Source organism: Xyrauchen texanus, chromosome 18, assembly GCF_025860055.1.
Source record: "Xyrauchen texanus isolate HMW12.3.18 chromosome 18, RBS_HiC_50CHRs, whole genome shotgun sequence".
Classification (NCBI taxonomy): Eukaryota; Metazoa; Chordata; class Actinopteri; order Cypriniformes; family Catostomidae; genus Xyrauchen; species Xyrauchen texanus.
Window position 1 is genome coordinate 9,574,320 of NC_068293.1, and position 14,003 is coordinate 9,588,322.

General features: G+C 35.3%; 1 protein-coding gene across 3 annotated transcripts in view; it reads left to right on the plus strand.

Annotated features, from left to right (window-relative positions):
• LOC127659316 (diacylglycerol kinase eta-like) overlaps positions 1–8,863 on the plus strand; it is a 111,048-nt gene extending 102,185 nt beyond the window's left edge. For 2 of the 3 annotated variants that reach the window (XM_052149084.1, XM_052149083.1), the window contains 2 exons: positions 2,411–2,541; positions 6,786–8,863. In XM_052149084.1, the coding sequence (XP_052005044.1) occupies positions 2,411–2,541; positions 6,786–6,872 (218 nt within the window). In that variant the 3' untranslated portion in view covers positions 6,873–8,863. The remainder of the gene's footprint in view (positions 1–2,410; positions 2,542–6,785) is intronic. The other variant, XM_052149085.1, reaches the window with a different exon arrangement.
• Positions 8,864–14,003: the final 5,140 nt, after the last annotated feature.

The following is a 14,003-nucleotide window of genomic DNA, read 5'->3' on the forward strand; positions in this document are numbered from 1 at the left end:
AATATGAATCTTTAGGGTCTAAATGAAAACTTTGTAATATACTTTTATTAAAAATTCTCATTAGTATTTTAAGAAAACACTAATTTTACCTGCTCAAAAACAGCTCTGTTTTCAGCACGCCGTTTCAGAGCATATGACTTTAAATGATAATGAGCTTTGGTCACCCTGCCCCTTCTTAGCAAAACCAGCTTTATACTGACCCTCGTTTATAAAGCAGTCTGGTGAAAAATGATTCACGCAAACATGAACGCATTGACGTTGCTCGTGGGGAATATTCCCATCGTTAACAAAACTCAGCCACTGCGTCTTCAACGGTTCAGATTTAGGAACATCAAAATGACTGCTGTGTTCGTTATTACACCGAAGAACAGAAAACCACAATCGCTTAGGCGCCATTCTGCTCCAGTGTATCAACAATGATGACGGACTATGATTGACAGCTCGCTCACGAGCGAGGGCGGATCTGTGTTGAAACACTGCTGTCAATCAACAATCCTGGGAGGGGCGTCCGACCGTGTGACGTCACACGGTCGAACGGCTCGATTTGAGGCAGGGGAAAATATATAAGGAGATTAAAACAAAAACACTGGATGGATTTTTATCATAATAGGATGGTTGTGTACAGGCACAGCCAACACACATTTCAGTACAATCAACTTGAAAAAGTGCATGTACCATTATATGACCCCTTTAAAGAAACTGCTGCATCACACATTTATTTGCCTAATTGCTCGTTGTGGATGTCGTATTCTGTTACTGAGACCTTTTTAACAACTATGTATAATTACTACATGTACATGCACAGCTAATCCAGGTACAAGGAAATAATTATTAGAGGTAAAAAGTACTTTTCACAGTTGTTTTCAAATCTTCACTGAATTACTGTTAAATATGATGCTTTAATACAGATTTGATGCTGTCGGTTTTGACTGAGAAGCAGATCTGTAATTAAAATTATACTTACAGTAACTGTTAATTAATAGTATGCTTGTTATGATTTCTATGCTGATTTATCCATCACACAGGAAAAAATGAAATAGCTTATTTTCACTTAATTTGGCAAGGCAAGTGGCTTATTTTGGGCTTGTTTTCCCAGACCAGGTTGCTTGTTTCTCTTGCAAGATCTGGTAACACTGCAACTGGTATTTCACATACCCCTCAGAGCAGAGTACTGTCATTTTAAAAAGAACGTTCTTTTATTTAGTTCTAACCGGTAAACATTTGGAAAGGAGGCTGCAGAACTTCTTAACCAGATATCATTTCATCAAAACATTTTACAATCAATGTTGCTTTGATGCTTTTTAACACTATGTGTGACAGATCAAGGAGTGGGGCGCAACACACTCTCTCTCTCCGACTTAGAGCACGAAAAAAAAACATGGATGAACATTTGAGGGGATGCTGAAAGATATGGTACATCTTACAACATGGAGAAAATGCACCTGTGCACACTGCACGCACATACACCAAGTGACAATCACGCACCAAGTCTATTCTCTGCAATCTGCCTCACCATAAAAGTATTATCGCAAGCCCTTGCGATATGCATACCATAATATGTACATTTGCGATGTTTCTATATATCCATACATATATATCGTGCAGCCCTAATATCTAAACACTTAAAGCATCAGTACGTGTAATTTCTGCACCACTTGCATCACCTAACACAATTGCAAGATAATAACTGTTTGCTATTGGTCAGATAGTCACGCCCCAAACTCACGTGATTGGTTGAGCCAGTGTTGCTTTTTTGGATGCTCCAAAAAACTGAGCAATATTTTGATAGTGCCACAGTGTCACATTGTTTTCATTTTTCATGGAAATCAACCTGCTATATTATATTGTAGGCTGATTTTAAAATGACACACTTCAGCTTTAAACTGAATGCAATTCTGCCCTGGTTTTGACATGTATGTCATTTATGGGGTTAACGCAACAACAGATTGAAGTGTAATATGCTATCTCAACTCTAAAGCATGACATTAGCTGTTCGGTGCTTCGGCCTGGGAATCAGCCAACAGATACGTGTCACAGCTCAGGACATTAGAGCGTTATGTTGCACAGGCTTCAGCCTCCCATTCCCCTCTCCTCCTCTTTCTCCTGTCTCTGTGTTTGCTCTTCATGGGATGCTGGTGGATGTCCCACTGTGATAACCTGCATGCCAGAAACGCTCTGGGTATGCCAGTGACCAGAGACCCGTGCCAAACCAAACCTGTTTAACCCTCTCTTTGCCAGCTGCTGCCGCCACTTCTCTGTGTCTTCTCTTTTCTTTCTTTTGATCGGTCCCTTTTTATTTTGTGGTTGTTTTTCATTTGTTCCTCCTTTCGCCTGACCCTGTTAGCTTGTGTCCTGCGAGTGTATGAGGCTTTGGACACTCAAGGGGGCTTCTTGCTCTTGACTTGTGTAGTTCAGAGGTGGGGTACTGAGGAGGTGGCCGCCTGGTTGGAGCAGCTCAGCTTGGGGGAGTACAAAGACACCTTCATCCGCCATGACATCCGCGGCTCGGAGCTCCTGCACCTGGAGAGGAGAGACCTCAAGGTATACACTCAACCCCTTTCTGTGCCTCACAATGTCCCTTCAAACAACCGAATCTCGCTCTTTGATTCTCTCTCTGTCTTCTTAACTGTCACCCTGTTTGCTATTTTGTGCTGCACTGCTCTGCTTGGCTTCCTCTGTGCAAGTGTCTTTGGATATTACACAACTAACTGTCCCTGACGCCCATAGAGTAGAGTCTTAAAGGTATGTTTGCGTAACTCAGCTGGGCTTGAAAGAAGCAAACGGGTTCCAGAAGCACGCAGTGAAGGGAGATGAATGAATGCACCTGCAGAGTGTTGTGACACAGCTCCACACTGATTTGCCTTTGTTTGTGTTGCTCATGAGTACAGTGACAAATGTTTGTGTGTGCACTGCAAAAAATTCATTTGCTTTATTAGTATTTTTGTCTTGTTTTTCAGTAAAGAAAAACCCTAAACATGCTTAAAACAAGGTAAATTTACTCGAAGCAAAATTGTGTAAGATAGTACTTGGTTTTGTAAAATATATCATATTTATCAATCATGGAGCTAGGTTCATATTCTCTGAAAACAAGTTTTAATATCTTACATAATTTTGCTTCTCAAATTAATTTATCTTGTTAAAAAGATGTTAAGATACTTTTACGGGAAACAAGACAAAAACACAGATTAAGAAAATTATTTTTGTAGTGGGTGATTTGGTGAATGCTTTAAGCAAGCAGGTCCTGTTTACAGCTGGTATTAAAAACCGCCTCGGGCAGAGTCCGAAATGAAGGTGTAAAAATGCCCCTGAAAATTGTAATTGTTGAGGCAAAAAATGTCCTTGAAATGAATTATATTGTTAAATTAAATGTATATATACATAATTTTGGATTTTTTTTACATCTACTATATTTCTTAAAGGGATAGTTCACCCAAAAATTGTAATTCTCTCATTCACTCACCCTCATGCCATCCCAGATGTGTATGACTTTCTTTCTTCTGCAGAAAACAAATTAAGATTTTTAGAAGAATATTTCAGATCTGTAGGTCCATTCAGTGCAAGTGAATGGTGATCAGACCTTTGCAGCTCCAAAAATCTCATAAAGGAAACATATAAGTAATCCATAAGTCTCCAGTGGTTTAATCCATTTCTTCTGAAGTGATATAATAGGTGCGGTTGAGAAGCAGATCAATATTTAAGTACATTTTTTACTCAAAATCTCCACTTTAACTTTCACTTTCAGATGTAAAAATGAAAGTGGTGATTTACAGTAAAAAAAAAAAAAGAAAAGGACTCAAGTTTTAATCTGTTTCTCACCCACACCTATCATATCACTTCTGAAGACATGGATTTAACCACTGGAGTCATATGGATTACTTTTATACATCCTTTATGTGCTTTTTGGAGCTTCAAAGTTCTTGTCACCATTTACTTGCATTTTATGGACCTACAGAACTGAGATATTCTTCTAAAAATCTTTGTTTGTGTTCTGCAGATGAAAAAGTCATACACATCTGGGATGGCATGAAGGTGAGAAAATGATGAGAGAATTTTCATTTTTGGGTGAACTATCCCTTTAATATTCTATTATAGTCCTAGTTGTACATATTATGGCATAACATTGGTGTTGATTTAATTCTAATGGTGAGAGGTAATACATTCTAATTATCTATAAATTGTATTAATTAATTTATTAAATTGGTGAATTTGACATAGTACACAGATGAGGCAGCTTGTTTTAAATTGTTAGAAAACATATGCCCGCATAAACTTAAAAATGTCCCTGAAAATCTAATCCAGGTGGCAAATATTGCCCCTTAATGTAAAAGTTACTGACACTGGTCTCGGGTGATCTGATCACATGTGGGCAGCTCTAAATTCAGGTGTAAATGTGGTCCAAAACATTTTGCGTTCATTCTACCACACTCAAGTGCATGTGACCACATCAGATTTGTATCAGGCTTAATTCAAAGGGCAATCTTAATGGTACAAGTTTAGACTATTGTGTGTTATTGGCTGTACAGTGCAGTTGCACACATGAATTGTGTATGATTACAACACTGATAATAATAAAGCAGACAATTTGATAAAAGATAAAGCACTTTAAACATTCTCACCTGAAACTAAATTCTGCTTTCATTTGGACTTGTTGGAAATATAACAATTAGAACCAGGACATCATAACACAACCAACATCTTTGTTCAAAACACAAGTTAAAAAATTACACACAAAAGGGTTATGAAATTGTCTCAATGTTATGTAGTGCCTAATGTTTACAGTATGTGTAGGTCCTATCAAAAGTAAGGCACTCTGGTAACACTTATCACAAGAACCTTGGACTGTGCCATTTTTTCGCCTCTGTTATGTCCCCCCATTTCAAATGTTCATACCATTTATCTGGTTTGACGTCATTCTGTCTATAGGGGTGTCCTCAAAAAATACTGAAAGCATTACTGCTTAGGAAATAAATAGGACTAAGTGTTTCAATGATAAACCAGTCAAGTCTATAGTTTAAGCTCAAATTCAGCAGTACTCATTTGATTAGCTACTGTTTACAGTTTAACTCGGCCAGTCAGACACAGCTAATTGTCTTTAATTTCGAAATGGCCAGTTACCACCTGATAAATCAATCTCATTGATTTATAGTGGTCGATCACTATTTTGGACTTTAGTGCTAAACCCAATGGCAATTGAATGACTTAACTGCCACTAGATGTCACTTTTCCACAGTTACTCACTTGCCTTAATTATAGTTTGGGGAGATGCCAAATTTGGGAATTTCCATAATACAGTGCCATTTAAATCAACTTTCAATCAATTGATTAATTACTAAAGTTAATACTGCACAACACGCAACTCCAAATAACATGTTCACATAGCCTTTTTTTTTTATATCTTAAAGGGCTAGTTCACCCAAAAATAATAATTCTCTGATCATTTACTCACATTATGCCATCCCAGATGTGTATGACTTTCTTTCATTTGCATTTAAATGTATTCATTTGGCAGACGCTTTTATCCCAAGCTACTTACAAAAGAGGAAAACATAAGTGAATCATCTTAAGGAGACATTGGTACAAAAAGTGCAATACTACAAAGTTTCACTAGCATCAGAATAGCATTCAAAACAGATTTAAGTGCAACAAGAAATGTTTTTTTTTTCTTCTGCAGAACACAAACAAAGATTTTTAGAAGAATATCTCAGCTTTGTAGGTCCATACTATGCAAGTGAATGGTGATCAGACCTTTGTAGCTCCAAAAATCACATAAAGGTAATCTATATGACTCCAGTGGTTAAATCTATATCTTCTGAAGTGATATAATAATAATCTAATCTGAGAAACAGATTTAAATTCCAAAAAGTCCTATTTTACATTAAATTTCCACTTTAACTTTAAATTTTACATCTGAAAGTGAAAGTTAAAATGGAGATTTATAGTAAAAAGGACTTACATATTGTTCTGTTTCTCACCCACAACTATTATATCGCTTCTGAAGACATTGATATAACCACTGGAGTCTTATGGATTACTTTTATGATTCTTTTATGTAATTATTGGAGCTACAAATGTCTGATCACCATTCACTTGCATTGTATGGACCTACAGAGCTGAAATATTCTTCTAAAAATTGTTGTATGTGTTCAGCAGAAGAAAGTCATACACATCTGGGATGCCAGGAGGGAGAGTAAATGAGAGATTTTTAGGTGAACTATCCCTTTAAATAAATATTGGCCTAGTTAAGAAATTTGAATATTTATATTTTCATTCAGTAGTTATTTTTAGTGATTGTTTTAGATATATTTTGCTTTATGTCGATTACATTTTTGTTGTTGAAATATCGTTCATAATTCATTACTGTTAAAAATGCTAATACATGTTAATGCCACTCTGTCTCACAATTCTGGTGTATCATAAAATATTTTGGACTACTTTTGACTTTGAAATTAAGCCATATTATACAGTGCATATGTAGTACATTTAAAAAGTATTTTTCAGTTAAACATTATATGCCAGCTTTGATCTTAAATCCTTTAAAGATCATGAAAAATGCTTGTAGAATCAAAAAACGGTTGTATCACAAATGTTGCTTTAGTGGTTGTAGATATATGGAAATAAACGACATATAAACACATACATAAACATCTCATAATACCATTCTATTGACCTTAATCCTAAAAGTTTTTTTATTAATGTTTACAGTATGTACTGAATCTTTTTCCAGACAGGTGTGACCTCTCTAAATGCGGTATTCTGAGTGCACTTCTGTTTGCTAATTCCCATAGGATCTGGGGATCTCGAAGGTGGGTCATATGAAGAGAATTCTCCAGGGAACTAAGGACTTGGCCAAGAGCTCAATGGTGGACCTGTGAGATGTCAACACAAATTCCCTTTGTGAGCGAAGAGGAGTTGAATCGGAGCTCCGGTGTACAGTATGAAAGCTCTTTGGTGTTGTGGATAGAGGGCTTTCTGCCCTTTATTTAGGATAGCCTGAAGAAAAGCTAGGAATGTTTGTTTTAGAGCAAACGCTGATGCCAAAATGGCAAAGACTGTGTCGGAGACTTTGTGTTGGTTTTAGATTTAAAGTAATTCCTCACTTATCACGTCAATGGCACAATCAGGTATGCAATTCTCATCGTACAGGCAACCTTTGGCCTCTTTAAAAGATTCAAAACCAAGTAGCAAAACAGGACTTCCATAAAACGTTCTCTCTGAGAGAAGGAAGGCCTCTGAATAGCTTACTGGCCCTTTGCATTGCGGTAGATGGCAACAATAGGAGGGTGATGTGATGTGTCAGCAATATTCTGCTTTCGACAGTACTGTTTACATTTTACATAGACAGGGAAAAAAGGCTGCTGAAGTATTGCAGTCAAACTGCAATCATCGTAGAATGGTTCAACAAGGGTTTTCCCTCGATAGTGAAATACTGATGCATGGGTATGCTTGCTATATTTGTATAGCTATTTTAATGCATGGTCAGCGTCTTGTTTTTTATTGTACAAATTAACACTTGAACAAGTTTTATATGAATTTAGTATAATGCCATTTGTTACTACTGAAGCATCCCTTTGGTCAAAGTAGACTGCTGATTTATATCTATTTATCTATCTGCATGGAAACTTTGTGTCAATAAGCAGTGTCATGTGCCATATTTATTGTAAAATGAGCTTTATTGGTAAGAAATGTTTTTAACCTTTTAGTAGGACTTTAGTAGGACGAATATTGGTGAAATAAGTACCAAAGTGAATGTCCCCTGTTTTTTGCTGTCAAATATTTTAGAACTTCTAATAAGTGTGACATTTTACATGCTTAAAGGGATAGTTCACCCAAAAATGGAAATTCTCTCATCATTTACTCACCCTCATGCCATCCCAGCTGTGTCTGTAGGCCTATACAATACATGTAAAAATGACCAGAACTTTGAAGCTCTAAAAAGCACATAAAGACAGCATAAAAGTAATCCATAAGACTCAGTAGCGATATGATAGGTGTGGTTGAGAAACGGATCAATATTTAAGTCCTTTTTCACTATAAGTTCTTCTTCCTGCCCAGTAGGTGGTGATATGCACGAAGAATGCGAATTGCCAAAATAAAAAGAGACTTATAGTATACCTATGATATCACATCTGAAGTTATGGATTTAACTACTGGAGTTTTATGGATTACTTTTATTCTGTCTTTATGTGCTTTTTGGACCTTCAAAGTTCTGGCCACCATTCACTTGCATTGTATGGACGAACAGAGCTGAAATATTCTTCTAGAAATCTACATTTGTGTTCAGCAGAATAAAGAAGGTCATACACATTTGGGATTGCATGAAGGTGAGTAAATGATGAGGGGATTTTCATTTTTGGATGGACTGTCCCGTTCAATTCCCCTCCAAAATGTAAAGGTTCACCTAAAAAAATTCAGTTCTTTAATGATTTACTCACCCTGCTGTTGTTTCAAACCCATATGACTTTGTTTCTTTTGTGGAACACAAAATTATCCTCAGTCTCCATTCACTTTCATAATATGGTAAGAGCAGCAACAAACACTCTTCAGTTTCTGCTTTTGTTTTCGACAGAAGAAAGTGAAGTCATACGGGTTTGAAAAGAAAAGAAGGGATAAATGAGAATAGAAAACACTAAGACCTCTAGAATATTCCCACAGTGTCTATTTCCTCTCTATGTAACTTAAAATTTCAAGATATTGTAGTACATTAGTTGGAAAAGGAAATATAGTGTTTTAAATAAGAAACTGCAGTTGACCTGCAACTTTACATATTGTTGATTTTTGCTCCTCAAACACATTTCAGGAATCCAGTGCAAGTTTGATAGGATACCTACATCTACGTTTGGTTGGTGGCGTTACAGGGTATAAGAGATGTATATATATATATATATATATATATATATATATATATATATATATATATATATATGCACTGTAAAGATGTTGAAAAGTCTAAACTGCTTACTCCTGTTATGATTAAAGCCTTTGTATAGTAGAATGCTTACATGCGATTATCAAATTACACATTGAATTGTGAATAGAGCATCATAACACCTTTGTGAATTCATGTTAAGTAATTGCCTTTACATGATAAGTGCTGTTGTACTCTATGGAAGACGCAATATTTAATTTATTTTGATTTTGCGAGGTTTTTCCATGGAGGTCTTGTAGGCAACAATTCATGCCATGTTCTATTCAAAATTCATAAATCTTCCATAAGCAAATTGTTGATCATGTTTAACTGTGCTTCCAGGATAATTTGCTAGACGGCTGGATGTTTCCTCAGACCAACTATTAAACTTGTGTGCCTCTATTATTTTTTTCTGTAAAATGGGGGATTTTGAGCTTTGCCCTACACCTCGTTATAAATTAGCCAACCCAACCGACAGTGCATCTGGGACTCATAGCAGTAGACTTTTATGCTATATTATAACTTTCCTCTAGAGGGTGTTAGATAATATCAAAGCATTTTGTGTGTGTGTGTGTGTGTGTGTGTGTGTGTGTGTGAGAGAGAGAGCGTGTATTTATCACTTTGTGGGGACCAAATGTCCCCATAAGGATAGTAAAACCTGAAATTTTTGACCTTGTGGGGACATTTTGTCGGTCCCCATGAGGAAAACAGCTTATAAATCATACTAAATTATGTTTTTTGAAAATGTAAAAATGCAGAAAGTTTTCTGTGAGGGTTAGGTTTAGGGGTAGGATTAGGTTTAGGGGATAGAATATAAAGTTTGTACAGTATAAAAACCATTATGTCTATGGAAAGTCCCCATAAAACATGGAAACACAACATGGGTGTGTGTGTGTGTGTGTGTGTGTGTGTGTGAGAGACAGAGAGAGAAATAGAAAGAGAAAGAAAGAAAGAAAGAAAGAAAGAAAGAAAGAAAAAAGAAAGAAATAGACTTTGGAAAAGATGTGTTGTTCCCAGCCAATAAATGTAATTCCACCCATAATTTATCTGAAGTAAGAATTAAAACAAATATGGAGAGTGAGCGTAAGCGTAGAGGGATGGGTTTGGTTTGTTAGGTGGAATCTTGAAACAAAATGCAGCCTGTTTATAAAAAGGAAAATACACTTTTGAAGTGTTCATTTAGAGTTTAGTTCATTATCATCAAACAATGGAACTAGTAGGACTGAATTACATGACAGCAATTCATTAATCAATAGTTGAAATTGTGTACGTAATGATGGTAGAACCGTGCTGAGGATGTTGGATTTGATAACTCAAAGTCTGCTTTTTGTTCCACAATACGAGTTATCTGTTCATTGTGGTTTAATTCGTAACTTAATGTCTTTCCCTCCCTTTATTCATTGAGTTCATTTAGGTTTGACTGAATTCCGCAAAAAGATCCACAGAATTTGGGCAAACCGCATTCCATTGCGTGTTCATTTATTAAATATTGTAGCTAATTAATCGTGCTTTTAGCTCTCAATAAAAGTGTTGTTATCTCTGCTCAGTTTAACCAGACAGTTGGTTTTTCACAAGTAGGGCCTACATAACATTTACACATACGTTTTTGTTCGTTTGGATTGACGCTGAAATGGACAATATGGACAAATTGGCAGTTTTTTGTTGTTGTTTTTTTTACATATTTAAATTTTTAGAAATATTTTATTTCATAAAAACATTTGTATAGTGTTATAGTGTATAGTGCATTTACTATTTTATCCCTTAACTCTAACCTTATATATATATATGAAACAGATAAATTTAATCACAATAATTAATAAAAATTTTAAAAAATAAAAATGTTGTCCAAACAGACAAGTGCTGCATACGATTAGATGCAGTCAATATTGTACATTGCAGTGTCTATGCAATATAAGTAAATGTACGGATGCGAGGACAACACTTACATAAGAATACAGTAGCTATAAATACTCATGAAATGACATTGGTTTAAGACATTTTTCAATGTTTCAATCTATTACACATATTTTACCCCAAAAATATCCTCAACAAATGCAGCCAGAACATTTGAAAATCTGAATTTTAAAAACAGCATCTAATACAATGAAAAACCTTTTATCCAACAATCAAATGCTGCATTTGATATTAAGCAACAGTTCTTGTTGTGGTTACGTGATATATCTAACACATCTCTGTACATGCTGAGTGTGACTGAATGCACTGAGTGGCTGAAAGGTCCCATTGAAAAAGGTAATTTCCCCTAGCTAGCTAGAATCATTACCAAAGACACAAGTTCAGATTGAGAACACTTTTGTGAAAGATTTCGAGATTATGAAGCTCCCTGAAGCCCTGCATAATTGGCCTTACATTGTATCTGTTCAGAAAGCTGTAGCAGTTTGACCTTGTTTATGGTGCCTCTGTTTAGTTGATTTGTTTCCACCAAACTTAAATCACACAAGTGCAGTCTTCCTCTCACGCCACAGTGAATACATCTTCACACAATCCATGAATATCTGAACCTCAGAGAGTTCTCAAGTGACCAAGTGTTTTTGACTATGAATGATCGTGGGCTTTTGGCTTATGGATAATAGAGAACATAAAGCTGTAAACTGCCTGACTTTTAGAAAAACTATTTGTTTGAGGAATTTGTAGGGCAAGGTAACATATCTTTGGTGTGGTTTCTATCAATTTAAGAGAAGTGCGATGTGAGTTTCATTTGTTTACATTGTGTTTACAATGGTACAGTTTCATTTTTAAGACTACATGTATAGGTATATTTACAACACTTGCATATTTATTTATATCATATTTAAGGTTAAACAACAGATCTACTCGTTTTCACTATTGGAATATAATGTTACAGTAGTCACTTGTATGCATATCTGGATGATTTTTTGCAAAATAGTAGGTAATTTTTATGACTACTAAGTGACTGTTTTCTGTGCCTTTTTATCGTAGATGCATGGTTAACTATTTATTACAATATGGAGGTCACTAAGATGTGTATTTTTGTATCCTGATTAAATAAATGTTTCAATTTTGATGTACATTTTCAGGTGGTAAAAAGCTGCCAGTTGATATCTTCCTTCAATAAAACTGAGTGCATTCAAAGTATACGTTGTCGTTTATCAGTATTTTACTTCTGTGCTTGAATTTTTATTACATTAACTGAAATATTCATTTAAATTAACACAGTTACAAAAAGCATAGATAATGGAATAACAAACTGTTATTGTTTAAAAATGCTTTGACAGTTTGCTGATCATACTGTAGGAATTTTGTTTAGGTCAGCAACATTATCATTAATATGCATACAACTGTACTTGTGTGATACCTGTGCACCTCATATCAGAAAGGTCTGCACAGTTATCTGTTTTGCTGTGCATATAAAGTTGTTTAGGTGATGAGCATACATATGGCCCATATACTGTACAGTACCACAAGACAAATGCCCGTATATAACAATAATATACCAAACATACCAACAGGGTACAACAGGGCTAAAGGCACCACTTAAGGAAATTTAGTTTTCTGGTCAATAAAATTAAAACGGGTTTATTTAATGACCTTAAAAAAAAACTGAAAATAATAAATAAGAATTTTGTCTCAATAGAAATGTGTTTCAGGGATTTTCATTTGCTACATAAATTTGCAACATTTAAAAGAATAATAAAAAAAATAGATCAAATTGCCTCAAAATCAACCTTTAGACACCTCATGATCTCATGGATCAGGAAAATCTTCCAGTGTATAGTGACAAACAGGTGATTCGGAAAGTGTTGTGGTAGTTTTTGTACCCCATGGAGTCTTTAACCCCGTTGTACCCTACCACAAAACAGATGACCCACATTAATTTATATTATTTGACATTTATTAATTTGTCAATTAACAACTATTAATACCCTGTTGCATGTTACAGGTCATCATTACAACATGAAGAATATTTTGTGTGTATTCAAAATGTATTGTCACTTAAGGGGGCAGATAAACAAAATCAATAAATCCATTCTGATTCATGTAATCTGATTATTCTGAAGGATCAAATTTCCCTGGATCTTTTGACATATATTTGACTTTATTGTACTATAAAGAGCGTTTCAGACAGAGCCATAGACATGGTGGAGAAAAAGGTTATTTTATACTATATTATGCATTTTTTTGTGCAAAAACCTTTACTAACATTATAAGTGAACCTCGAGAAAAAAATAATAAAGTAAAAAGGCATGGCATGACCCCTGTACTACAAATCTCCACTTTAACTTTCACACTCTCACATTTTGAAAGTGGAGATTTATGGTTAAAAAAAAAGGACTTAAATATGTATCTGTTTCTCACCAACACCTATAACATTGCTTCTGAAGATATGGATTAAACCTCTGAAGTCTTATGGATTGCTTTTATGTTTCCTTTATGTGCTTTTTGGAGCTTCAGAATACGGGTCACCATTCACTTGCATTTTGAGGATGTACTGAGTTGAAATATTCTTCTAAAAACATTTGTTTTCTGCTGAAGAAAGAAAGTCTACACATCTGGTATGGCATGAGGGTGAGTAACTGATGAGAGAATTTTCATTTTTGGGTGAACTATCCCTTTAAGGCATTTTCCACCTTTGTGATTTAATAATTCATGCATCAGATGAAATGTTTTCTTTAGAATATAGTGTTGCCCTCTGCATTTAAAATGCTACAACACGAAAAGCTGACAATAAAATTAAAGGTGCACTCAGTTCATGTTCATGTTGCAGAATTGTTTAAACAATACTTTTCAGTTACCATCATCAGCCATGATCATTTTAACCGATGAGTGAAAGTGACCGATTTACAGGGCGGTTACTGAGATTAAGTGATAAGTATTCGGCTGGTCATGTGAACATGGCAGCAGCCCCCCATGAGGAGACCCCCTCCATGTAGAATAAAACAGCTTTTATAAGGTTACTGCCATGACTAGAGTCCTCATCTCATGTGAGTGCTTAAAATTACAATTCATTTCTTTAGAAGTAAAACTTTTTAAATGAGGGGAAAATTACTGAGTGCACCTTTATAAATAGGGTTAGAGTCAAAATATAGAAATATAATTCATATACAAATATTGCACATCA